The sequence below is a fragment of the Crocodylus porosus genome, unplaced genomic scaffold, assembly GCF_001723895.1.
Source record: "Crocodylus porosus isolate Cpor-Errol unplaced genomic scaffold, CroPor_comp1, whole genome shotgun sequence".
NCBI classification, from domain to species: domain Eukaryota; kingdom Metazoa; phylum Chordata; order Crocodylia; family Crocodylidae; genus Crocodylus; species Crocodylus porosus.
Window position 1 is genome coordinate 4,670,776 of NW_017728916.1, and position 25,807 is coordinate 4,696,582.

Below are 25,807 nucleotides of genomic sequence, written 5' to 3' on the forward strand. Positions count from 1 at the left end.
GGTCCAACAAGGCGTCTCCCCTGGTGGGGCTGTGCACCTCCTGGGTTAGATGGAGGTCCTGCACTCTGGCCAAGAACCTACGTGAGCGTAGGTGAGTGAGTATTGAGTTAAAATGTGTATGGATTATACACTCTGAAGCGGGATAGTTTAAGCCAAAAGCACTCATGGTGGGGAGGGGAAACAGCTTCTCTTGGGGACAGTTTATAGAAAATGCCTTTTATACCTTTCTTTGGATCATCTAGAACTGGTTTCAGAGCTGGGATACAAATTTAACTAGACTTCAGTTGGGCAATCCCTGTGATTACAGGGGGCGGCCAAGCCTAGGGAGACGCAAGAGTCTTGTTGGCATCGTGAAAAAATGGACCCAACAGACTTGAGGTAAAATTTTGTGTTTAGTTCACCCTAGTAATTTTGCATAAAATTAGTGACTTGCCCTGCCTTGTATTTGCTAGGATTTTGTCTCATTCATTGCTTTAGGTTAGCTAATACATGTTAAGGACGTTTCTGTCTCTGTCTCTGTGTGTGTGTCGCCCCCCCCCACAAGAGCTAAAGGGCAGGGGACTTGCATTCTGACCCTCCCCAAAAGCAGCCAGTGTTTGAAGCCAAGTGCTTAACTGCAGGTATGGTGATAGAGAGTGCAAACCCATGTGCAGTCTTGTTGGGGATGTTTTGCGGAAGATCAGGATTGGGTATGTCCTAAATTTCTGCAGAGTTCCTTTTAAAGTAAGTTCTGGAATGTTGCCACTGAAATGGCCTCTGTTCTTTGGTATTTGCTTAAGTTGAGAGGGTCCTGAAGTTTCCCTGTTTTTTTTCTGCCCTGCTCCAGGCCTTGAACATCTTGTCTCTCCTTCTGGTGAAGAGGAAGGAATCCTTGGAGGCCAGTTCATAAGTTGCCAAATCAAGGGTGGGTGGGTAATGGGAGCCACTTGCCAGGTCTGGGTAGGCTTTCTTTGCCTATCTGCATGTGTGTAAATAGAGGTAGCAGTGACTGAGTTGGATGAGAAGACAAGCCATATTTTGTCCTTGTATATACACCTAACTGCACTCCCATTGCAGATTCCCAAACCTGGCCTACTAGAGAAGTCCTACAGCTGGCTGTTAAACTGGGTCAAGCCACAAGTGTTTTTAAACAGAAGTCGTTTCTATGTAGAATTGAAATTATCTCATTCTTGTGCGTTTTCTATGACATTCTTGTGCATTTTTTGGGTCCCTGTCAGGATTATACTTCCAGCACTGTGGCTACTGTACTTAGAGTTCAGTTTCAACTTCCATGGTATTTTTACTAATGGGAAAAAATGTGGGCTCCCTTCTATGGCCAGAATTATCCCTTTTGAATTTATTTGGCTGGTGTTAAAACTGCATATCTGGATGGACCAGGTATATTTGAAAGGCAGCAAGTTCACATTCTATTGGGTCTGTTAATGTCTTGTTTTTTCCATCAGCATGATTATAAATGAATAGTGGTACTTTTCTAAAGCAAACAAAGCTGGGCTAAAATAAGCTTTAGTAAATTTAGGTTTTTATTTGTCACTTTGTGCCTGAATTCTCTCTCACTTGTCTTTTTGACATATGTAGGGTTTTTTCTAACTTGCATTTTGTATCCTGAAAACACTCGCTGCTTCTCTCCCACTTGCTTGGCCTCTTCCATTATATCTCCTTTCCGCAGAGTTTGTCAATTGCTCTTTATCCTTTCTTCCCAGGAATTTTTGTGTTTATGGGGTTATGTAACACACCTCCTGTTCTCTTGTCAGGTTGTGAAAAGCGAAAAAGGGAATGAATCTCCTGGCCCTAAGTACTTAGTATGAATTTGATGGATATTTTATTTCACTTAGTTCAAGTCTGTCTGCCTGTCTCTCTTCCTCCTCCCTATGTACTCTGACTTTTTTTTTAGATCATCTCCTCTGTTTTCCAAGTCACAGCACTTCCACTTTACAGTTCTTTTCCTGGTGCACCTGTAAACTCAGGTTCTAAATGTTTTCTCGTCTTCCTGGCAGCAGGAAAACTGCTCTTTCTGTCTTTACTTTGGAGACCTCATGGAGTCCTTGGGACCTCCTATTGTGTTACTACTTTGGATGTTTAGAAGCTGATGAAAAAAATCACTGCTTTGTAGCTGAACTACTGCACTCCCCAGCACTTGACCATATATGAAGTCTCTGTTGCCTGCTTATGTCCTTGCTGAGTCCCACAAACACAGGGAAAGATATTGTTCTCTTCTATGAACACTCCCCAAGATGCAGAGAAATAGAAGGATTCACTTCAGAATTCCAGGAGAAAGCAAACTTAAGGTATCCCTCTGTCCTTGTTTCCAACACCGTCTCTCCAGAAAGCTTGCCTCTTTAAATAGTTTTCCACACACACATATTCTCCCATTTGGATGAGCTTAGGCTATGAGCCTTTTGATTTGAAGACTTCCCCCCCCCCCCAAAGTCTTCCACAGTACTTGTTCCAGCCTCTCCCCTCAATGTCTCTCTGTGCACTCATGAATAGAACGCATGTCCCTGTTCCTTGGTTTCCTTCAGCTCTGTCAGTTTGCAGACTCATTCTCAGGACAGGGTAGTTACTGTCTGGGCAAGGTGTTAGACCTCCTGGTCATATGAGGATGTGGCAGAGGCTCACAGTTCCAGGACTGAATGCCCCTCTGTCCCAGAGAATGTCTACCCGTAGAGAATATCCTTGGATTCTTATAAAGCATGTCAGATCTCATGTCTGTTAGTGACTGCTGATCAAACTCAGTATCCCAGGAGAACTCCCAAGCTGAGATATGGACAGGGTTCTCTAAATTGGCATCGTAATCTTCAGCTCCTAACATGACAGAGTTCATGATTGACACGGATGGATCCATGTGGAGCATGTCTTGACCATGGGTGTGTTTATCTTAGCACTGTTATCTCTGAATTTCTGTTGGTCGGATGTCCAGATACTTGGAATGTCCCGTTGACTTTGTTGGCAGCACCCCCTGTCTTTTCTCCTGGTCTCTTGGTGCTGTCTTTTACTGTGGCATTCTTTGGTTCTCATTCTAGCACTAAGGGTGACTCTGTTCTGATCCTGCTTTTTCAGTTGTCTAGGGCTTTGATGTCACAGTCCTCATGGAAACAATTGCACCCAACACCATGGTCCCAATATCTGCCCAGTGCATTTCAGAACCAGCCCTTTTAACTCCTTGGCCCCTTTGTGCTTGCAGACTGCATGTGCTGACAGAACCAACTCAGTATTGTGTTTGTTCAGGGTAGAGGTGCACTGATATTATCACCAGTAACATTGGCACCAATAAAAGGAAAACTGACATTATTGGCAATCAGCTTTTTTTGGCTGATGTGGCCGATAATGTCGCCGATTAAATGCTATATGCATACGCGCAGCCACAGCACGAATGCAGCCTGGTACTGTGGAGAGCGGCATCTAGCTAGTAAGTTTGTAGGGAGAAAGGGGCATGAGGGAGGGAAGGAGCGTGGGGAGGGGCAGTTCGAGGCCCTGATGGTAAGGGAGGGAGCGGGTCAGGGGCAGGTGCTGCCTAGCCAAAGCAGGGCATGGGATGGAGCCACAGCTTGTCCGGTGGGGTGTGGCTCCTGCCACTGTGTACCCTGGAGGAGGCATTGGAGGTGCTTGCCCCCATGGATCTGTATGGGGCAAGGGTGGGCTGCCCATTGCACACTTGGGGCCTGAGGCTGCACTGGCCTTTTTCTGGCTGGGGTGGGGCTGGGCCCAGGTTGTGCTTGGAGTGGGTGGTGGCAGCACTGTGGGGGTGGGAAGCTACAGTGAATTTTGGGGTGGCTGTAGCTCCCTAGTGCCCCCATCTGCCCTGAGCCCACAGCGGACAGCCTATCCTCCCTCCTGCTCACAGATCCAGGGGGCACATGCTCCCCATGCTTCCCCTGGGGTGTGTGCAGTGGCGGGAGCCACCCTCATACCTCCCAGATGAGCCACAGCACTGTTCTGCACCCTGCCCTGCTCTGGATGGTTGGCCCCAGCCCCACTCCCTCCATTGCTGTGGGGTGCAGCATCAGTCTGCTTCCCTTCCACCCCACAGACTTGCTGGCTGGACGCTGTTCCCCAAGCTCCCAGGCTGCGTATCAGTGATTGGATTGGTATCAGCCAATATGGCTAGTAATAATTGGCCATCAATATTGGCCCCAAAAATCTTTACTGGTGCACCCCTAGTTCAGGATCATGTTCTTCCCTCTCCTTCAAGTGCACATTGATCCTTCCCACTTCCCAGTCCATGAGGTTCCCTGTTACCCTGGCATACTTGTCCCCTCCCCTGCCCCCAGTGTAATGACAGGACATGATTGTTATCAACTTCGTTAGGTGGTGCTTCTCCATCTCTCTCTTTGTTGGAGGAACCCAGAGGCTTCCTTCATCTCGGACACATGACAAGGGACTTCAACCTTACTCGGAGGAAATTGTGGAGACATCTGTATATGTATTCATTGGCAGATACTTTGCATCAATCACATGCTTTGAATATGGCACTCATATTGTAACAAAACTATCCTACTGTCAGCCCATGTTTTTAAGAACAGTGGTTCTCAACCATTTTTGTACCAGGACCCATTTGTAAACAGCAATGACCTGTCCCTGGATCCTGGTTTTCTCTGATTTATAAATTGCAAATTCTCCGATTTTAAAAAAAATCCAAAACCCGTGATAAAAATTAAAAGCTCCCTTCAGTGCTGTTGGTGTCCTGCACGCACCCCCCACAGCCTCAAGAGCCCTCCTGGTGCCCCTCACAACAGACCCACAGGCACAGGCCTTGAGACAGAGGCACACACTGACACCTACCCCAGCAGGTAAGTGTGTGGGGGGAGGGGCGGAGGGGGGGGGAAGGTGCTGGGGGTGTAGATCAAGAAGTGGGGGAGCATGCCCCTGTGCCCACTCCCAGGAGCAGAGGCAGGGGGTGAGGGCAGGGGTGCCACTCTGCGGGCCACACACATGCCAACCGGCCTGATGGGGTTCACACACGGAGGCCGCCACTGCAACTCTGCCACTGCCCCCTGTGCTACCATCCCATGGCCACCTGCACGACTTTGTGGGCAAGTGGTGTAGGGCACAGCAGTGGCAATGTGGTGGCAACCACCGTGTGTAGGCCACATATCTGCTGCCCAGCTGGGAGGTGGAAATGGGGGCTTGCATGCAGTGGCCACTTGTGCCCTGTGACTGGCTGCCTGGCTCTGCGCTGGTGTGGAGTGGTGACGGCTGCATGTTGGCTGGGGGGGCTTTGCGGGCAAGCACTGCTACCACAGAGCCATGCCCTTTGCCCCTGGATTGTAGAGGTAAGTGGGGCTTGGGGGCTGTGGGGCAGGGCTGGAGAAGATGGTTGGGGGCTGAGGGAGCGGGGGGAGGTGCTGCCAGCCCCAGGCAGCACACCACAGCCAGGAGCAGGGACCAGGGTCAGGGGGTGGTGGCAGGGGTGCCCCTCTGCAGGGGGCTTCACAGGCAAGCGATGTGGGGCACAGTGTGGTAGTGTCCACCATGTGCGGACTGCGTACATGTGCTGGCTGCCCGGGGCAAGGGGAGGCTCGTATGTGGCTGGCTGCACAGCTCCATGGCTGGCTCTGCAGCGGTGGTGAGGGATGGGTGCTGCAAGGGCAGGGGGGCTCGCATGTGGTGGCTGCTGCCGCTTACTTGTGGGGCCGTGACAGCTGCTGCATACACAGTCTCCCCATGCTGCCGTGGAGCCATGCCTGGAGCTGTGCAGCCAGCTGCCCAGCTGCCACCACACGGTGCTGTGGGGGGCTGTGGCCTGGAGGCAAGGGGCAGGTTGGGAGTGAGGGGCACTGGGCTGAGACTGGCCATTGATGTTTACAAATCGGTCCTGGTACAAAAAAGGTTGAGAACCACTGCCCTTGATCTCCCTTACCTTGTCCATGTCAATTGACAAGCTCATTGGTAAGATGCACAGAGTTCTTTTGAAAGGAACTCAGCTTTTATTCACACCCAGCACCTTCCTTGCTTGTGGTTGGAACTGAGATGGATCCCGGATGCCTGAACTTCTTCAGCACAAAGGTCCTACTCCTCAGCAGATTTATTGTTCGAATTGTGAACTGTCTGTTCTGAATTGTAAGATTGTCTAGTCAGCTTTGCAGCTGTGTTCATTTGTAAGGTTTCAGGGGCTGTTTCATATCAGAAGCGAGACTTGTGTGCAAAGCTGCCTTGAATACAGTGGACATAGTATTTACTCTCCATAGCTACTATTATAATTCTGTGAAGGTTGTTGGGGCTAGTTGGCTCTAGGTTCCTTTAAAAAAAAAAAAAAAAAAAGGTCTAAAGCTCAGTGGATTGCCACCGTTTTGAGGGCACTTAACAGTTCTAAAACAGACCCTCCGTTCATTGAAGGTCCCAAGGGCATTCCCTCGGTGGCTGCCTATCCTGTTCCAAGCTTTGCTTCCACTAGTTCCAGTCCTGCAGACATGCTGTAGTAAGTCCATTCTTCCTTCCGGCACTGCCCCTTCCAACTCTGCATTGTGTGAGCATACAAAGAAACTGACTTTCTGATCCCTCCTACCTCATCTCCCATCATAACAACATTTGGGTTTTGATGGCACATGTTAGAGATGCTTCCTAAGCCCTCTGCTGCCTCCTTTTCATTGCCACTTGTTTACCTTCCTCTTGATCTGGATTACAGGCTGGGGTTCGAGGGCATCATGCAGAAGAGTAAGGGCTAAAGGGTTCCACGCAGCTAATTGCAGGCAGTCCTAGACCAGTCCCACCTGGTGCAACTGGTGCAGGCACTTTTACGTGAGGTCCAGCGGTGGGGGCGGGTTGCGCTTTAACGAGAACAGCTCTGATAGCTGGTGTAATTAAGATGTCCCTGCATCTTGTGTATCAGCATGCTTAAAAATGAGCTTTAGTTCAAGCACCCCCACCAACATTTTTAAGTGCAGGGATGCTGATACACGAGACAAAGGAGGCTGCTGGAGCATGCTATATATTTAAAAAATGTTATTTATGTCAGTAGCTTAAAATCCTTTTTATTATTACTAAATATCAGTTTGGCATTGGCCAACATGGTTGGTTAATAATCGGCTATCAGTATCGGCCAATAAAATTTTTATTGGTGCACCCCTGTTAATCAGTAACTTCCTTTTTCTGCTCTGTGGAAAATATTGGGGCGAGTGGCATAGAAGCATTTTGCGAAGGTACAGGTTCATCACTTTGACTTTCGGGAATAATCCTACTTGTTCTTCCATGTAGAAATTGGCACAGCCCAAAATGGTGCTGAAAATATTATGTAAGTTGTTCCCTAGAACTTCCATTTCAAGTACACCACGGAAAGACCAGGCAATCACTTTTGACAGTAAGACTGTCCTGCAGCAAGTAGTTGCTCATGCCTGTGCTGCTAGTCTCCAGTATTAGTGCACTGTGAGAGCTGATGTGTCTCCAGTTGAGGATGAGAACCATGTTTGCAATAGAGAAACTAGCTTTCTTCTCTTCAACATATTCCCATTTTGGGGAATTCACAATCTTTGGTCAGATTAGTGTGGAAAACTATTAATCAAACAAGGAGCTAGTAAGGAAATTAATGCTGGGGGGTGGAAATGATAGACTAGCTAGGAATCCCTCAAAGGGACCTGCACATCAGCAGAAAATAAACATAAGCAACTCAGTAAGGACTAGAAATAGATTTTGAAGTGCATAAATATCCAAGAACCCTTCTCTACTTTCCCCCCCTTTAGGAGGGAAAACCACGCAAGTCGTACAATACCAGAAGCGACAGTGGTCACAATGATAATACAGAGGCATCAAGGCACCTAGCTTATAGCACTATTAGGGTAGCAGCTGCCAGATGCGACTCTCCCTGCGTTTGGATCCTTTGTAGCGCCTTATGTTGTTTTGGTAGTACTTAGGCTGAGAATAGATCAGTTGTTAGTTTAGAAAAAACATCTTTTTTGTATAGCTTGTAGAGAGGTCTTTGGTTCCAGTTCCTGGTTCTGTGCTAGAAGTGAGGGTGAAAAAACCTGCCTTTTAAAAAGCATGTCTTGTCTAGTGTCCACTAATCTTTCTGGTGTTGGATGCCCTTAAGAGAAGTGGTGTTTGGGATGCCTGGGGTTCTCCTTGCAAGAATATCCTGTTTAAAGCATTTTAAAGTCCAAGCAGTGTCAAAACAGGCCACAAGCCTTTTGCTTTAAGAAATTTTGACTGCAGTCTCTCGGTTCTGATATTACTAAAGGATCTGACCTGAGGGGGAAAAAAACACTAGTTTCTACTCTAAGAATGGCAAGACAGGTGCTTTCTGTTTTGTGGTTCTTCTGACTCCTCCTAGTCCGGTTCCAAAGTGGCTGCCAAGTAGGTTTCCTCTGTCATCACATCAGACTGAAAAGCTTACAGACTCCATTGCTGTCAACTTTTGAGACAGGAGCCAGCCAAGCCATGATTGAAGTTGCTTGGATCTGCCTGTCCTTATTCTAAAGCGGTGGTCTCCAAACTTTTTTGATCGCGCACCCCTATCAGTAAAAAACTTTTGAGCACACACCCCCAATATATGTGTTTATTTATTTATAAATTATATACATGTACTAATATATTATGTACATTATAAAACATACACAACAAATAGAAATTAAAAAAGGATGAGATGAAAAAATGAATATAAATAGAAGTTCTAATATTTTCTTCCCGCACCCCAATGGATCATCTTGCACACTCCACTTAGGAGACTACTGTTCTAAAGGAAGTAAATAAATCCAGTTGTGAAACCTGGATTGCCAAAACTGCAACACTGGACAGTAATGAATTGGACAGTGTGTTTTTGAAGTTGATCATTCTGAGTGAAATTCAGCTATCCTTGTTCAGCCTCAAGCTCCATCATTAACAATCACAATGGATGCTTCCCAGAGTTGGTAGGGAATGCATCTCAGTGGAATAACAGTTTTTGAGATCATTTAGAGTTGGCAAGGAAAGAACATAATGGAGCAATATTCCATGTAACTATAATGGAGTTCAGGGCAATCTGCTTAGCTCTCAGTTTTTTTATTTTGCATCCAGGAGGAAGTTGGGCAGGGTATCACAGATCAGACAACAAAATGGCAACATATTACCTAAACCAGCAGGAAGGCACATACACTAGCCTGGTAACTTGACTTCTTCTTTGCACCACTTGGGCAAGTATCCAGCGTGGTGCAGAGGAATCAGTTAAGGGCAAAAAATGTTAGATCTGTTCAGCAGAGATCTTGTACATTGTATGAGTGAGAATCGGTTTTAGTATTTGGCATTCAACATTTACATGTTTTTAGACTGCTCTGTGCCATCCAACAATGCAGAGTGTTTTTCATAGAAAATTAGGGTTGGAAGGGACCTCGGGGACGAGCCCCTTCCTCAAAGCAGGGCTATCCTCAACTAGGTCATCCCAACTAAGGCTTTGTCTAGCCAGGTGTTAAACTTCAAGGATGAAGAGTCCACAACCTCTAGGAACATGTTAATGTTACCCAGAGTGTTTTCCTTCTTTAGACTAAATAAGCCCAGTTCCCTCAGCCTCTCCTCAGAAGCCGTGCGCCCCAGCCCCCTAACTATTTTCCTTGCCTTCTGCTGGACTCTCCCATTTGTCTACATCCTTTCTGTAGTGGGGGGCCCAAAACGGAACACAGTATTCCAGATGTGGCCTTACTAGTGGTAAATCGAGGGGTATAATCAACTTCCCTTGACCTTGCTGGCAACATTCCTACTAATGCAGCCCAGTATGCCGTTAGCTTTCTTTGCAATAAGGACACACTGTTGTCTCATATTTGGCTTATTGTCCACTGTAACCCCCGGGCCCTTTTTTGCAGAGCTTCTGCTCAGCCAGTCGGTCTGTACCAGTGCATGGGATCATTCTGTCCTAAGTGCAGGACTTTGCGCTTATTCTGGTTGAACCTCATGAGACTTCTTTCAGCCCAATCCTCCAATTTTATCTAGGTCAGTGTGAATCCTAGCCCTAGTCTCCAGCGTATCTATTACTACCCCCAGCTTGGTGTCATCTACAAACTTGCTGAGGGTGCATTCTATGCCATCTTCCAGGTTGTTGATGAAGATATTGAGCAAAACCAGCCCCAGGACCAACACCTGGGGCACTCTACCTGATACTAGCTGCCAACTAGACACTGAGCCATTGATTACTACCCTTTGAGCCTGACGCTTCAGCCAGTTTTCTATCCACTTTACAGTCCATTCATCCAGCTTGTACTTCCTTAGCTTGCTTCCAAGAATGATGTGGGAGACTGTATCAAAAGCCTTGCTAAAATCAAGATATACCACATCCACTGGTTTTCCTGCATCCACAGGTCCAGTCATCTCATCGTAGAAGGCAATCAGGTTGGTCAGGCATGACTTGTCCTTGGTAAATCCATGCTGACTGTTCCTAATCCTCTTTTCCAAGTGCTTAGAAGTAGAGCAGGTCCTCAAGGAATCCATGATTTTTCCAGGGGTTGAAATGAGGCTGGAGTTCCCTGAATCCTCCTTTTTCCCTGTCTTAAATATAGGGATTGTTTGCCCTTTTCTAATCATCCAGCACCTCTTCTGATCACCATGAGTTTTCAAAGATGATGGCCAGTGAACCTGTTCTTTTACTGCTGTTGATTGCTCACCTCCTCCCGAAACTGTGCTGCCAGATGCAGTAGTCTGGGAGCTAATCTTGCCTATGAAGACTGACGTGAAAAAGGCATTGTGCACTTCAGCCTTTTCTGCATCCTCTATCATTAGGTTGCCTCCCCCATTCAGTAAGGGACTCCCACCTTCTCTGATCCTTCTCTTGTACCCTTAACATCCCTTACTAGCTGCAACTCCAATTTCACTTTGGCCTTCCTGACTTCATCCTTGCATGCCTGAGCAATACTTTTACACTCCTTCCTAGCCATTTGTCCGAGTTTCTACTTCTTATAAGTTTCCTTTTTGTGATTTAGTTTACCGAAGAGTTCCCTGCTAGGCCAAGCTGGTCTTCTACTAGTCTTCCTGCACATTAGGATGGTTTGTTCCTGCATTCTCAGTAAGGCTTCTTTAAAGTACAGCCAGCTTTCCTGGAGAGCTCAAGAGTGGGTAGTCTCGCTACACTGGACATCTTTCTCATGAGTTTGGTAAGGATGAACAGACCTGTCCCCCTTTCTTGCAAAAGTTTGTGCCTCTCTTAAAACCAGTTAGTGCAGGGGTGGGCAAAATATGGCCCATGGGCTGGTTTCAGCCTGCCAGCCCATTCTGTCTGGCCCGTGGGGCTTCTAAAAATGTTAGAAAATTAATTTTTATCATTCCCTCACTGCCTCTCAAAGATGACAGGCAGCCAGTGGCAGCAGGAGCCTGGCTCTACTCCGCCCCTAGCCCCTACTCCCTTCCCCGTCCCACCTTCAGCTCCAAACTAGAAGCCTCTGTGGCTTCTGGCCTTGTGACCCTGGCGTGGTGTGTCCCGTCCCCACTCCGTCTAAGTGGAAAGTAAGGTAAGATTGGATGCAGGCGGGCAGGGGGAACGGACTGCTGGAACAGCCCAGTGCCCAGAAGCCCCATGGTGCTTCTGGGGTCAAGCTGGAAGAAAGTGGGGGGGGCAGAAGGAAGCTGCTGCGGAAAGCAGCGGGGGCCCCAGGGAGTGGCGGGAGCATGCACCACTCAGCTGCTTTTCCTCCTCACTGGTGCCAACCCGGCCAGGTCCATCTCTTCCCAAGCAGCATGTGACGAAGCAGTGGCTGGGCCAGCTTTGCTGTGTGTCACTTGGTATGGGACAGGCCCAGCCGGGTCAGCACTGGCTGAGCCACGTGCTGCTTCTCTGCACCACTCAGAACGGGTTGGCACCAGAGAGGTAAAGCTGTGGCTGAGCCTGTATCAAGTAGCATGCGAGGAAGTGGCACACAGCTCAGCTGCTGCTGCTTCTCTCTGGTGCTGACCCTGCCAGGCCCATCCCATCCCACGCAGCAAAGCTGGCCCAGCCACTGCTGCCCTGCATGCTGCTCAGAATGTGACAGGCCCAGCTGAGTTGGCAACAGCAAGGAGAAGCGGCAGCTGAGCTGCGGGCTGCTTGGGACTGGGCAGGCCAGGCCAATGTAGGTAAGTGCGCATCTTTTTGCAGCTGTTCACAGAGCCCCGGGAGCTCCTGTCTCAGCCCAAGGGACTCCACCCCACTCATGCTGAGCCCAGTGTGCACAGAGGCTGAGCTGGGAGCCCCCCCAAGCCCAACGTCCTGCCCCTGCCAAGCAGCATCCTCTCGCAGACAGGGTGGTTGCACCTCATCCCATGGACCTGTGTGGGCCAGACTCCACTTTAGGTGCTGCTGGGGTCCCAGCTGTGGCTCAGATCTGTGGAGCTCTGGCACAGCCCCCACTCCTCTCCTCCAGCTGCCACCTCCCCAAGGGCCCGGCCAGGCCAGCCTACCTGCAGTGCCTCTCCCTGCGCCTGCTTCTCCCCGCGCGCCTCTCTCTGTCTCTCTCTCTGAAGTTTTATTTATTGTCACCAGGTTTAGAATTTTTAGAAAACCTGGCACTTACCATAAAAAAGAAATATTTATGATTAACTGTATTAATATGTAGTGCATCCTGCCATATACCCCCTGCCCCAGTTTTGGTTTTTTTGCCATGCTGGCACTCCAGTACCTTACAAGGTAGACATTGTGGTTTTTTCAGCGCTCTGGCCAAAAAACATTGCCTAGCCCTGGCATAGACCACGTGACCAAGTGTAACTTCCAGTTCCAAAGCCATACTACCCCCTCCCAAAAGCAGTACTTCTGGGGGGCAAAGGGAGGGACTTCCAGTGGCCAAGAGTAGGGATTAGGGGGTGGGACTTAGGGCCACAAGATGGCGACTAGGGGGTAGGGCTAGCCATGCAGTCCTCGACAGCTCACCAAAATTTGTGAAGTGGCCCTCCAGCTGAAATAATTGCCCGTTCCTGAGTTAGTGTCTTAGGTAATACTCTGCACTGCCTCATACCAAGGGTGATAAAGATAGGATTCAGCCATGACGACGAGTGTGATAACCCCTTTAGTGTGACAGAAGACTGGTGAATAGATCTCTTACATGTATCTGATGGAATGTGCAAGTATTTTTCATTGTTACTTGACGTACTGTCTTGAATTCTGCAGCCTTGTTGTCACCTGAGATTTGCTTTTACTACTTCTCATGGGGTATAGGCATTTGAAACCTTGTACCTTTTAGAGGTTCAGCAAGTTTTGACAAATGGTGGAAAAGAGTAAGAAGATAGATACTCTGATGTTAGTGGTTTACATGTGTGACTTGGATAAGTAAGAAACTTAGATACATTGATGTTATTCTGATTATATTCTTCTGTGGCTAAAGCTTTCAGATCTTTCTATATTCTCTGGAAGTATTCATAGCAGCATATCACACGCTCACAAATCTTTTAATCATTGCCCGTTTTACAGTCAGATTTTTATGAGGGGATGAGTTTTTATATATTTCCAACAGTAAAGGACTTGGCTCCATCATTAGATATCAGTTTGGCCTTAATGCAGTTCGTGATACTTTTTTTTGAGCCTGCGTTTTGTTTTGGGGGGTTTTTTGTTTTATTTTTCTGTTGAGTATTTTTAGAATAGCCATGCCATCAGCCAGATCAGGACATGAACTACTTGCCCTCATGACAGACCTACTGTTCATCTTTCACAGGAGTAAACTTGGGTCTGGATTTCTTCCCAAGGTAGTACAATATCTTGATTCCACATCAGCCAAATAATTCATTTTACCAGTGCCCTTTTCTAGCCTTACCCTAATAAAAGGAAGTCAATATTACTTGCTTTGATCCTACTAATGTAATAAGCCAAAGTATTCTTAGCATCTAAAGAAGTTTTTCAAATTGTTTTTGTAATCTCCCTCCTATACAATTAATTGTATAGGTCATAGTATTTCTTCACTCCTCATCTAAATAGCCAAACAGAGTAGAGGCTTAATAGGATTGCGTGAATTATTCCTCCGACCAGGGGTAGGCAATGTTTTTTGGCCTGTGAGCCGAAAAACACCATAATGCCTACCTCGGAAGGTGCCGGAGTGCCGGTATGGCAGAAAAACAAAATGGGGGCAAGGGGTACATGGCAGGATGCCCTGCTTATGCCCCTGCCTCCCAGCCCAGGCTCTGTGGCTGTCAGCAGCTACCCCAGCTCTAGGTAGCTGCTGGAGCCTGAGCTGTTCCCAGCAGGGCTTGCAGTGTCCCAGCTAAATGCCGGGAGCAGCCCGGGATCCTGCCTGGCAGCAGTTCCCAGAGCCCAGGCCAGCTGCAGCCAGGAGGCTCCAAAAAGCTGTGCCAGGCTCCAGCATCATCTCCAAACTGGCGCATGTAGTGGGCTGGCTACAAACAGCTGTGCCAGGCTCATAACCTCTGTGCCAGGAGCGGAGGAGAGGCAGGGTCTTGGGGCCCCTCCCCACCACTTGCTCTGTGGCATGCCTGCATGCGTTGGTTCGGAGCTGATTCCGGAGTCCGGCACAACTGTTTGGTGCCTCCCGGCTGCAGCCGGCCCCAGCTCTGGGAAGCTGCTGCCAGCCGGGATCCTGTGCTGCTCCCAGCAGTTAGTTGGGATGCTGCAAGCCCTACTGGGAGCCGCCCAGGCTCTGTTGCTGGCAGCAGCTACCCGGAACCGGGACTGACTATGGTGTGCCAAGCAAAATGTCCTTGCATGCCACACTTGGCATGCATGCCAGGGGTTACCAACCTCTGCCTCAGACCAACATCAGAACCCACTTTCTGCCAGAGCGATGTGTCCTCCCTGAACAAGCCTTAGGCTTATTCCAGTTGAAATCTGCAAAGATGCCATATAAAGCACTGTACGCTTCATTTACAGAACTCCCGATCCTTACTTTTTGGTATCTGGATCAGATATTTTAGTCCTAATGTCTGTTTGGTGAGGCCTCCCAGAATTCCACCTCTGTGCCTGGGGTGCTTCATATCAAACTCTTTGATGCAGAAGTTTCTTTAAAGTGGCCTCTGCATTATTCCCTGCCTCTGCCGCTCCCCCCCCCCCTTAGGAGTCCTATAAAATCCCCGCTCTGAGGACATGTCAGAAGGTTTGGAAGTAGTCAAAAAGTGTTTTCAGAAACGCAGAGGAAAGGATTAAGAGGGGCATGTGTGCATTCTGCTGGATATTTAAAATGAAGAGGGGCCAAATGACATCCCTGCGAGTCTGAATATGCAAGCTCCACTTAGAAGAATTCATCTGTTAGCTGTGCTTTACAGTGTTGTGCTGCCTGAGCTCTTTTCACACACAGATTTGTAGCAGAGTCCCCAAGCAATTTCTCTCTTCCTCTCCCTCTTCGGCTTTTTTTTCTTTCTGGGGTCAAAACTCTGCTTGTGATTTTTCACATCTGTAGTTGGCAACTTTTTGAAACCAGGGGCTGGAGTAATCCAGCTCCAGTCTGAGGTGTGCTGGTGTTGTGAACCAACCACTGCTGCTTTTGCCTAGCCTTTGGGGGGTGGGGAAGTGGAGCCTCCTACCACTGAAGCTTCTTGGCTCTGCAGGCCAGACAGATTTAGTGGTTTTGTGCGCCCTGTATTGCCAGCCCCAACCTTACCAGATTCCAAATTAATTGTATCTGCTTGGGAGAGAGACTTGCATGTGATTTGGAACAGGTCTGTGGAGACTTCTGTTTAATTTGCAGCTGCAGCTGGCACACACGACGTTGGAATGCAAGGATGGGTGGACTAACAGAGAACTTTGTACTGTTGTGGGGCTTCTCTCTACTGCTACGCTGGTCACCCCCTCAGACAGGACACTGCAGCACTAGGTAGACTCAACCAACAATGACCAGAGAGCAGGGGGAACTTGTATGAAGAGTGCAAAGATCAGAATTCCTGTCCCTTGGGAAAGGTATTACTTGAGACCTCATAATAAGTGTGCCAAAAACTTGTGGTCTGGAGAAGAGAAATTGGAGGTTTCTGTTCTCTGCTCCAAAATGCCAAGTGGAGTCAATGAAATTGAAAGACAGCAAATGCAAATGTAGCAAGATTTTTTTTCTTCTGTAGTTTTTGTCTATGATTCAGTATTACAAGAAGTATTTCAAGGCAAGGACTTAGTAAGGTTCAGGGAAGACGTGATATTATATGGTTAATGATCAAAAGGGGATTTCTGGGCCATGGAGTTCAGTCCTCTGCCTTTTTAGGAACTTATTAGCCAAGCAGGGAGTCTCCAGATCACGTCTGCATTCACCTACAACTTCAAGAACAATATTTTAAACGCCAAGAACACCTTACAACATGCCATAGCTAAATGCAGAGGAGCCCAAGATGCTGTCAATGTCTTGCCACTGCAGTAATGGAGAAATAGCTGGTTAATACACATTCAGAAAACCCTAGGAAAAGAACTATGTGCTATGCCATAGAGGAAATCAGAAAGCCCAAGAGTCTGTGGCAGTTTGCTTTTTTTGTGGAGGGAGGAGGAATTTCCTTGTCCCTAGACTTGGTGATTTTTGTGACCCTGAGTAGAATAGCAAGACCCTCTATCCAGAAACCTCTAGGTTTCCTAGTACTGGCACAAGTATCAGTGCCCCCCCAGTCAAAACCCTTTAGCCTTAGCTGTGGCCAATATCCTGGTGCTTCAGAGGAAAGTGTGTACTCTCCTTGCCCCCAAAACTGGTAGCCTTAATGAGAGGAGGAAAGATTCCTTCCTGACCCCAACTGACAAGTAGCCAGAAGCCTGAAGTATGGGATTACAGATGGCTTCCATGCTGCAAGAAATGTGTTTATAGACCAACCTGGAAACCCCAATATCTGACTACCTGTCATACAGGTTGGTATGATTAGAGTTCCCTGTCTTGTCATATCATTTCTATTTCTATTCTGTGACAGTTCAGTCTTAGAATAGAAACAGATGACTAAAAGGGACCATGGAAGGTCATCTAAATTCTCTTCTCATTAAACTCTACAAATGACTCTTTATACTCTTATAGAGTGTTTTGTCTGCAGCTGAGGAGTTAATGGGGATCTGAAGCCACAAGAGATGTTAGAAGTGGTGTCTCTGAGATGCTTCTGGTGAGGTCTAGTGCCAAGCTCAAAAGTAGTTTCCTAAACCAAGTTGAGACAAGGTCATTTGAATTTGTTTGTTGCGCAGATGATTGGAGTCTCTTTGGAATTACATTCCCGTGTAGTGCAAAAGTGAGGGCCGTTTTCTATCATGCAGTTTTGTGCTTTGGGGGAGGTTGCACAGGACTAAGCAAGGAAACAATTCAAGTCTTTTTCTTTTGCTAGCCTGAAGTTAATATTTCTGTTTACTTCATAACAGTTATTGACCAAGGAAGAGGCAGTTATCATTCTTGGGTATTTGAAAAATGAAGGGGAGGGAGAAGGGGAAGTTACACAAGGTCACTTCAGGCAGAGAATAGAATTCTTGTCTCTAGTATGGTGCACAGTTTTGCCTATTCTTCCGAAGGAGATGAACTTGCCAGGTCTCTACTTTGCTAGGCTCTGACCAGTACACCTACTTATTTCCTGATTTTGAGAAGGAAGTTTGAATTCAAGAACCTTAAGTCAACGTTTTCTTGCTGTCCAGCAAATACCCATAAATGTGTAATGCACTTGGCAAATGCATTGGATTAAGTGGTAGAAGGAGCTTCTGTGTAATTCAGTGTATCACACTTAAATCCTGCTGGAAGCCCATACAGGGAGTGCTGCGATTCCATAAACAAAGAGCTTGTCCTGCCAGTTTAGTCTGATGTGGCAATGAAACTTATTCGTAACAGAATTTTGCTAGTCTTTGATTCTTTCAGAAAAAATTTTACAATAAACATTAACATTGGCAGGTTAAGGGTGTTCCAGAGTTTTGTCCACAGAGTTCATGTTTCTCCTATTGAAATACATGCCTATATGCTTAGCTTTTTAATGAAAGTGACAGTTTACAATCAAAATGTGTGCTTGGCTAGGCTGTGTATGTCTGAAGGAGTTCCTCCTGCATATCTGCCTCTGCAAGGCACTGAAATGCTGCAGTGCATTTCCCTGACAAATACTGCGACAAAATGAAATCTTTGCATGGAATGAAGAAGGAAAAGAAGGGTCAAGACAATGGGCTATTGGCACTGTTTATTGGACTCTTCCTCCATGAAGGTGCCAGATTGATTTAAACTAAACTATTTGGAGACAGTGACTAGTTTTCATTTTATATATTCTGTGTCTCCATTTCCTATATGTAAAAGCAGACAATAGTTCCTGCATCATGTGCTGCCATGTAGGTATATTCACTCCAGCCAAGTACTTGGATAGAATTCTAGTGGACATCTCAGAAGCACCTGGCTCATTGCTCCCCTTTGTGAGCTGTCAGAGGAGCTACCCCCACCTTCCAGCCTTGGGATTGTTGGGGGGACACAAGCCCTTTTGAGAATTGGAGACTACAATATATGCCCCTTTGGTTTGGAAAAACATTTTTGATACTTTGAGGTGCTGGCTATTCTTGTTCATGGCCCATTCTTAAGTATGGCAGTACAAGCTAGGGACATGAAAAGTGCCTTGTCCTTTTATTTGAGAAAATCATTGTCCCTACACCTGATGCAACAACATAACATGATTCTCAGTTCACATGGTCCTTCAGTATAGCCTGTCTAGCTGTAGTAATCTGGGAATTCCTTGCTGCAGATGTCCAAGGATGATGCATGATATATTGAATGCCTTATCCTTGTTTTCAGGGATGCAATCCCAATTAGAGGCTGACAGCATAGATTTCCTCTAATTAGTCTTTGCTATTTTAAGAAAACCTGTAGTATGTGACCACATCATTACCAAGCTGAGATTCATTTGTTTGAGGGTGTGGTTGGATGTGACACTTAAAGCACTTCAAAGGGGAAGCAGAAAGGTGTACACACCCTTTAAAGTGCTCTGAAAATGGCGGAAGTGCTCCAGAAATAACCCTGGATGAAACCATTACTATTTGCAAATGAAATGTTTCCTGTTACATGCAAATACTGTATAGAGCATGATGAGGAGGGCTCCATCCTCCAGTACCCTCTAGTGCTCTGATCCAGTCTTTCTGATCTGCTCATCCTTCCCCCCACCCACCTGTGTGCCATGAGGCAAGGGGAGAAGCACGGCAATGCTGCTGCATTTAAAGGACTTCAGAAGTTGCATCTCTTTTTATGCCAAGCCCTGTTTTGTACCAGGATAGCTGGTTTACATAGAGGAAGGTGAAAGGGCACTGATGCCAATATAACTAAACCAATGTCCTTACTCTAGTGCAGATCTTATTGTAGTCAAGGCCTTAATCTCCTGTAGTTCAGGCAGATGTGGCCTCTTCCACAAGAATGACAAAAAGTGGTGGTATCCCAGACAGGTCAAGATAGTTATGGTGGTTGTGTATGAAGGAGAACTTTTCCTGAGTGAGTGTTTTATTTGCTTTTATAATCCTTGTGGAAGTTTCAAATCCTGTATCTGTAGGTTGCGGGGGGGGTTGAAAGCCCTTTTCAGCAACAACTTCAAAGGTTTAGAAGTGAATCCAGATCTAGTGGGTACAGGCTGTAGTTAATGTTGCAGGAATTGCTTTCCAAGTTGTGGAAGCAAAACTGTTTGGGCAGGGGCGGTAATCCCAAACGTTCTGCCTTCTTAAAAGGACAGAGCCCTGTGAGGTTTTCTCTTAGGAATAGTCCCATTTTAATTGCTTCTGTTTCTAGACATAATATGAATCTAAATAATAATAATACTACCTCTGAGTGCGTAGCCCCCCGGTGTAACAGAGATTCTCAAACTGTGGAAAGAGCTGGATGGTTATGTGGTTCTGGTTGCCCTTGTCTCCACTTTTGTGTGATTCAGAAACAAAATAAAGAGCAAAACGCATTTCCTGCATTACAGCCAACTTAAGAATCCATAACAGTACCTCCATAACCGGTAGGGCTATACAAAGCTTCGGTTGCTGATTTGATTCAGCGGAGATTCTGCCTGTTTTGGCGGCTGAATCTCCAAATCGAATTGGGAGACCTTTTAATCTCTGAATACGATCGGAACCCTCCGAATCAGTTTGAAGAGATTGAATGATTCAGACATAGACACAGCTTTAAATGGTTTTTTTTTACATACCTCAAAGTATCAGGCAGCTCATGAACGCTGAGATGGTGAGGCAGATGGAGCATCCCACGGGAGTGTGGGGGGGTCCCCAGCGTGCTGAGCAGGAGACCCATAAGTAGACCAAAAGCACTAACAGTCTACTTCTGGGTCCACAGAGGAGCGCACAGGGGCCCCTCATCCCCTGTCTCAGTGACTGGTGCCTCCTGAGTCTGGGGGGGGCACCTGTGGGACATGCCATCCACCCTGCCATCCCAGCGTTCACAAGCTGCACCTGGTACCTCCAAGTGTGTAGAAAAAACATTTAAAGCTGTGTCTGTGGCTGAATCACTGATTCTCTGAATTAGCATCAAATCTTCAGATTTGGATTTGGCCTAATTGAATTGGGACAGTGATCCAAATGAACTAATCAAATCACTGTCCCCAATTCGGGCCAAATCCAAATCAGATGCAGCCCATTTCACACACCCCTACTAACCAGACTTTCCACATAAGTAGTTGCTGCAACTGCCAGAGATATTTATGCAGCCTGTGTGAACAGTTTGAGATCTCTCCTATGGCTGAGTCTGGGGTCCAATGCCTTGTCTTTTGAGGAGCTATTTTTGCCTGGGCCTGTTGTTTGATTCAGCATCTCCTGGCTTTCCCATTTTGCAGGTGTCGATACCTGGCAGTTCAGCTGTCTCCAGCCATCCCTGTCTTTGCAGTGGTCCTTTTCTTGTTTGCAATGGCCACACTTCTGCGGACAAGCTTCAGTGATCCTGGGGTGATCCCAAGAGCTCTGCCTGATGAGGCAGCCTTCATTGAAATGGAGATTGGTGAGTGGAAAGCTTTCAGGCAGCAGAGTCTGTGTTGGTGTGGAGCTGGTGTACCTTCCCTGCTGCTCTTGGGGTAGGAGGGTGTGTGTATGTGCCTGGTGCCTATCAAGTTGGTGTCAGGAGTGTGTTGACATCATGTCTCCTGCTGACCTGATAAGTGATGAGTGCCCAACAGCGGTATGGGGTGGCTGAGGGAGTGTGCACTAGAAATACTACTTTTATGTGCCAGTGCTGTGTGCCTGGCCCAAATGAGGGGACAAACTCATATGGCTTCTTTCCTCTCCTCCTGCAGCAGCACGCGAATGCCTCTTGACTGGGAATGGGAGCAGGAGCTGGGGAGGGGAATGACTGCAACTCATTCTGCACACAGGCCCAGGCCTATCTTAGCAGTAATTTGCCTTCACTCCAGGTCCCACGCACTTGAGGTTGGCTTTGGATTCAGTGAGCACAGCTGCAGCTATTGGCTCTAGGCACAGCAGGTTCTCTTGGCCTTCATGGTAGGGATGGGATGGGATGGGATGGCAGTTGTTCCTAAAATAACCGTCCTGAGCCTGACTTGCTCTTGCTTTCAGAGGCGACAAATGGAAGTGTGCCTCAGGGTCAGCGCCCACCCCCACGTATTAAAAACTTCCAAATCAACAACCAGATTGTGAAGCTGAAGTACTGCTACACATGCAAGATCTTCCGGCCTCCCCGTGCTTCACACTGCAGCATCTGTGACAACTGTGTGGGTGAGGAAAAGAGCCCAGTGTCTCTGTCCAGTGGGAAACTTCAGAGTAACAGCCATACCTTATGCTGCAGCACCAGGGACATAGGAATTGGCATAGTACGGGGGGGCTGTTTTCTGTCTATCCTGTGTAAGCGGAGAGCTTATGGCCACACAACTACTGTGGAGGAGGAAGGGGTCTGATCTGAATGCAGAGGGAATAAAAGCCAGTCTGGTGAAAGGAAAGGGAACAAGGACCTGAGACTTGAACTGGAAGCCAGGGTAGTGGGGAGAGGCTGGAACCAAGGTGGGGGAAGGGTAGAGGAGAATGAGATTGGGAGTTAGTAAGGGAAACTAGAGTGGGAACCTCTGGACTGAGACTGGGCTCCTAGGAGGGAGATTATAGTAAAGATTGAGGGGAAGAGTGTAGGGGGAGAAATGAACTGGATGAAAAGCATGGGAGGGAGAGTAGTGTGGAGGCATGAGGGGAGAAAGATTAAATGAAGAACCTGGGCACGGAGTTGAGACTGAGTCTCTTGTCATCCAAGTATCCAGTCCCAAAGTGGTGAGGCTTGGGGCCCGGGGCTGCAGTGCATGGTTGCAGGGCCCCAGCAGGGAGCAGGATGGGGCTGTGGGTGGTGGGGGAGGAGGAAGAAGACAGCCAGCTTCCTGCTGCTCCATGCACTCCCAGGGGGCAGGAGGGACCTGCACCCCCCCCAGATCTGTACCCAGGGCAGGTGCAGGGTGCAGCCTTGGGCCCCCGTCCTGCTTCCCTCCCTCAGGGCCTCCGCAGCCCAGTGGGCATGACCCAGTGCAGGTGGAGATAGTGGGGCCGTGCAGGGGTCTCCTCATTGCTGCTCTGCACTGGGAGTGCATGTGGTGGTGGGGAGCCAGCCTACCCGAGTCCACAGCAGGGGGGGAGTGGGAGCAGGGGTCTGCGGACCCAGGTCTGTAACCTTGGCAGCTGGGGGATCAGGGGCTGTGGGTGCGGGGTGAAGGGCACCAGCAAGACTGTGGGTGGGGAATGAGGGGCACCAGCAGGGCTGGGGGAGCTGTGGGGGTGAGGGGCTTTAATCTTAATCACAGATTTTTTGGGGGGGGGGCGGTTAGCAGAGAATTTGGTATTTTTTTTTATCAGGGAAAACCAGGATCCCTGAGATGGAGACTGTGTCTGGTTTTGGGTGGAGATCTGGCTGGGGCAGGGACAGATTAGAAGAGATGCTGCAGAAGGGTCTACCTGCAGACCTGGGTCTGTCCAGACCCGGAATGGAAACTAGGGGTTTTGAGTTTTGCCATCCTGTGCTGTCAACAAATATCTGAAACCCACTGGCACAGCATTGATGTCTAGTTTCCACCAACACCCCCAGAGTGCTGGTACATAGAGGATGACAGCCCGTTATGCTGTGTCAGTTTCAACCTTAACTCAAATGGCAGAGGGTTCTGTGATGGATCAAAAGTTTCCAACCCTGCTGATGACCCTGTTGGGTTTCCAAAACTTGCTTCATGACTAAACTTCTAGGGTTTTTTGGATGACTTTTTTTTTTTTAGAGACTTTAAGATGTTACCTAAGAAACTTAAGTTAAAGAAAAATATATAATTTAGGCTACAAAGTTAAAGCTATGAAGTCCAAAAGTGCAATCAAAAATGAGGAAATGTCGCAATTAAGCCTGCCTTTAATTCAACTCTAATTTCCCCACTTGTGTGTATGCAAATGATTAATCAACAGATGATACATTTTCGATAGGATTCCTGCCTCTTTCAGTGCATAATTTGGCCATGTGGACTATGTGAGCAACTATTCACTATTTTATCCTGGTTGCCAGTGAGTGGCCTTACGCCTGTGTTTACTGCACATTATGGAAATCCTGCTCTGAAGACCATTACTAATTTCTGCATGGGTTTTTCTTTGGTATCATTACTGCAGCATCTAGTGCCTTGCAAACAGATTAATTAATCTTCACAACATTGTTGCAGTATGTAAGGCTGATACTTCTACAGGCACAGGGAGTGGAAAGTTTCCTTGTGCACTTCATTGCATATCTGAACTCAGAGCAGTCCAACTGACAGCCTGCAGGCCACGTGAAGCCCATGAGAGGCCAGCATAAGGCCGTGAAGCCTGTGCAGCTCTACCTTCCATAGTCATGTGGTGGGTCTGTGCGCCATTTGTGCAACATTGGGGGGTAGTGTTAGAGTGGTGCTAGTACTGTCTGTGTGGTGAGGAGGGGGGGAGAACTCCTAGAGGCCTGCTCCTGAAGCATATGGATGGCACAGTGTGTGGCCCAGGGACCACACCATTTCTGTATGTGGCCCCTGGTTATGAGGAAATTGAACAGCTCTTCCCTAACCTCACCACCACAGCAGGACCATCCTGTGTACTGAATGGTGCAGCTCCTGGGGGAAAATAGCATATAAACACATCATTAAGGACTGCATCACAACACGTATGTCCAGTAGGTGCAATGAAGATTGTGGAAACTAATATTGGAAACTATCATCTAAGCTATAACTGGAAAGGTGCTGAAGGCACATCTCTGGAGCCAAATATCAGTCTGAAAATTACTCATTCTTGTGCCTCTGAAGCTCTGTCTTCCATGGAGGGGCTGTTCCAGCCCCTTTTTTTTTTTCTAGTCTCACTAGAGCATGAGTTCTCACCAGGGTGCTATATATAGATTTGCAGTGATAGCTACCCTCCCACTCTAGAGTAGATGGGAGGGGGGCTTGAAACTCTCTTTGTAGCAGGAAGTGTCAGTCTGGACTGGAATTGTCACTTTTCAAAGGCTGCAGCTCAAGGGGGAAGCCTTTTCTGTGTTCCATCAGGGAGGAGCAAGTTAGAAAGTGTTTTCCATCTCCAAGGATCCTGCCTACCTGAAGGGTTAATCCCATCACAATCTAAAGGTACTTTCTACCAAGAGAAGCTCCTTGCCCATTGTCCAGCTTAGGTATTTCCAGTAGGAAAAGGGAAGTATTCATGTTACCATGAAAGTTTGGGAGATTTCTTCTGGAATGCTGTGTAAGATTTTGACCCTTATTTTGACTCTTATGACCCTTGTTCGTAAAAAGAATTCCAAGTGGAAGAAGTGCAGAGAAGGGAGACTAAGATGATCAGAGAAATGGAGGGACTGTTATGTGAAAGAAGACTAGAACAGTGTGGCTTGTTTAATGTGGCAAAACAAAAGCTGAGAAGGAATTTGATTGTGTACTCTATGTATCTTGGAGAGCAACATCAGGGAAAGAGATGAGCCATTTAAGCTAAAGGACAAGGTTGGCATAAGAACTGTTGGGTATAAATTGGCCTTGGTTAAATTTAAGCAGGGAATGAGAAGAACCATCAGGGGAGTGAGATTCTGGAACAGCCTCCCAATAGGAGGAGAGGGGGCAAGAAACTCAGTTTGTACCTTGAAACATGTATGAATGAATTGTGTGTGATCAGGAGACTGACCCTGATAACCAGGAGGTCATTTCTGGTACTGTGTACCTCAGAAGCATTTGGCAGCAGTGCTGCTCTTGGGAGTTGTATTGGCAGGGCTTTGCTCTCCCTGCCCTTCCATCCTCTAGAAGTGCTGACATCAGTTTCCCACTCCCACAGAGCGCTTTGACCATCACTGCCCCTGGGTAGGCAACTGCGTGGGGAAGAGGAACTATCGCTACTTCTACCTCTTCATCCTTTCGCTCTCACTCCTCACCATCTACATCTTCACTTTCAACATCGTCTACGTGGCGCTCAGTAAGTCCTGGTCCTGGTGGGAGAGGGGTGTGGTTCTGTGAGGCCAAGTGGGGGAGATCAGAATAGCAGGGGTGCACTGATTAGAGATTTTGGGGGCCAATAATGATAGCAGATTTTTAAGGTGGCACATCAGCTGATACCAATCCAATTTCCAATACAGCTTCACGCAGTTGGTAAGTCTGTTGTGGTTGGGGGGGTGGGCTAGATCAGCATCTCCCTGCGGTGAGGGAGGGAGTGGGGCTGGAGCTGGGGCTGGGGCAGGTGGTGCCCGGGCAGGATGCAGGATGGAGCTGCGCCATGTCCGGGGTGTGCAGAGTGGCTCCCGCCACTGCGCACACCCAGGAGGGCACTGGGGATGGGGGGCCAGATCTGCACAGGGGGGATGAGGTAGGCTGCGGACTGGGGCGGGGCTGCACCAGGCTCTTCCCAGTGCATGGGGGCTGCGCTTGGGGTTGCGGAGCCACGCTCAGGGCTAGCGGCACTGGGAGGGGACCTCTGGGGGTGGGGAGGGGAGCTTCAGTCACCTCAAATTTCACCGTAGCTCCTTCCCAGCACCACCACCGGCCCTAAGTGCAGCCCCCATGCACCAGGGAAGACCCTGGCACAGCCCTGGTCCCAGCCTGCAGCTGGAGCGTCCCG

At 47.8% G+C, this 25,807-nt stretch overlaps 1 protein-coding gene across 1 annotated transcript in view; it reads left to right on the top strand.

The window, feature by feature from the left end:
• Nucleotides 1-25,807, top strand: part of ZDHHC9 (zinc finger DHHC-type containing 9) — a 40,564-nt gene that overhangs the window by 4,286 nt on the left and 10,471 nt on the right. The window contains exons 2-4 of the mRNA XM_019536280.1: nucleotides 20,578-20,738; nucleotides 21,311-21,469; nucleotides 25,031-25,168. Of these exons, the coding sequence (XP_019391825.1) occupies nucleotides 20,578-20,738; nucleotides 21,311-21,469; nucleotides 25,031-25,168 (458 nt within the window). The remainder of the gene's footprint in view (nucleotides 1-20,577; nucleotides 20,739-21,310; nucleotides 21,470-25,030; nucleotides 25,169-25,807) is intronic.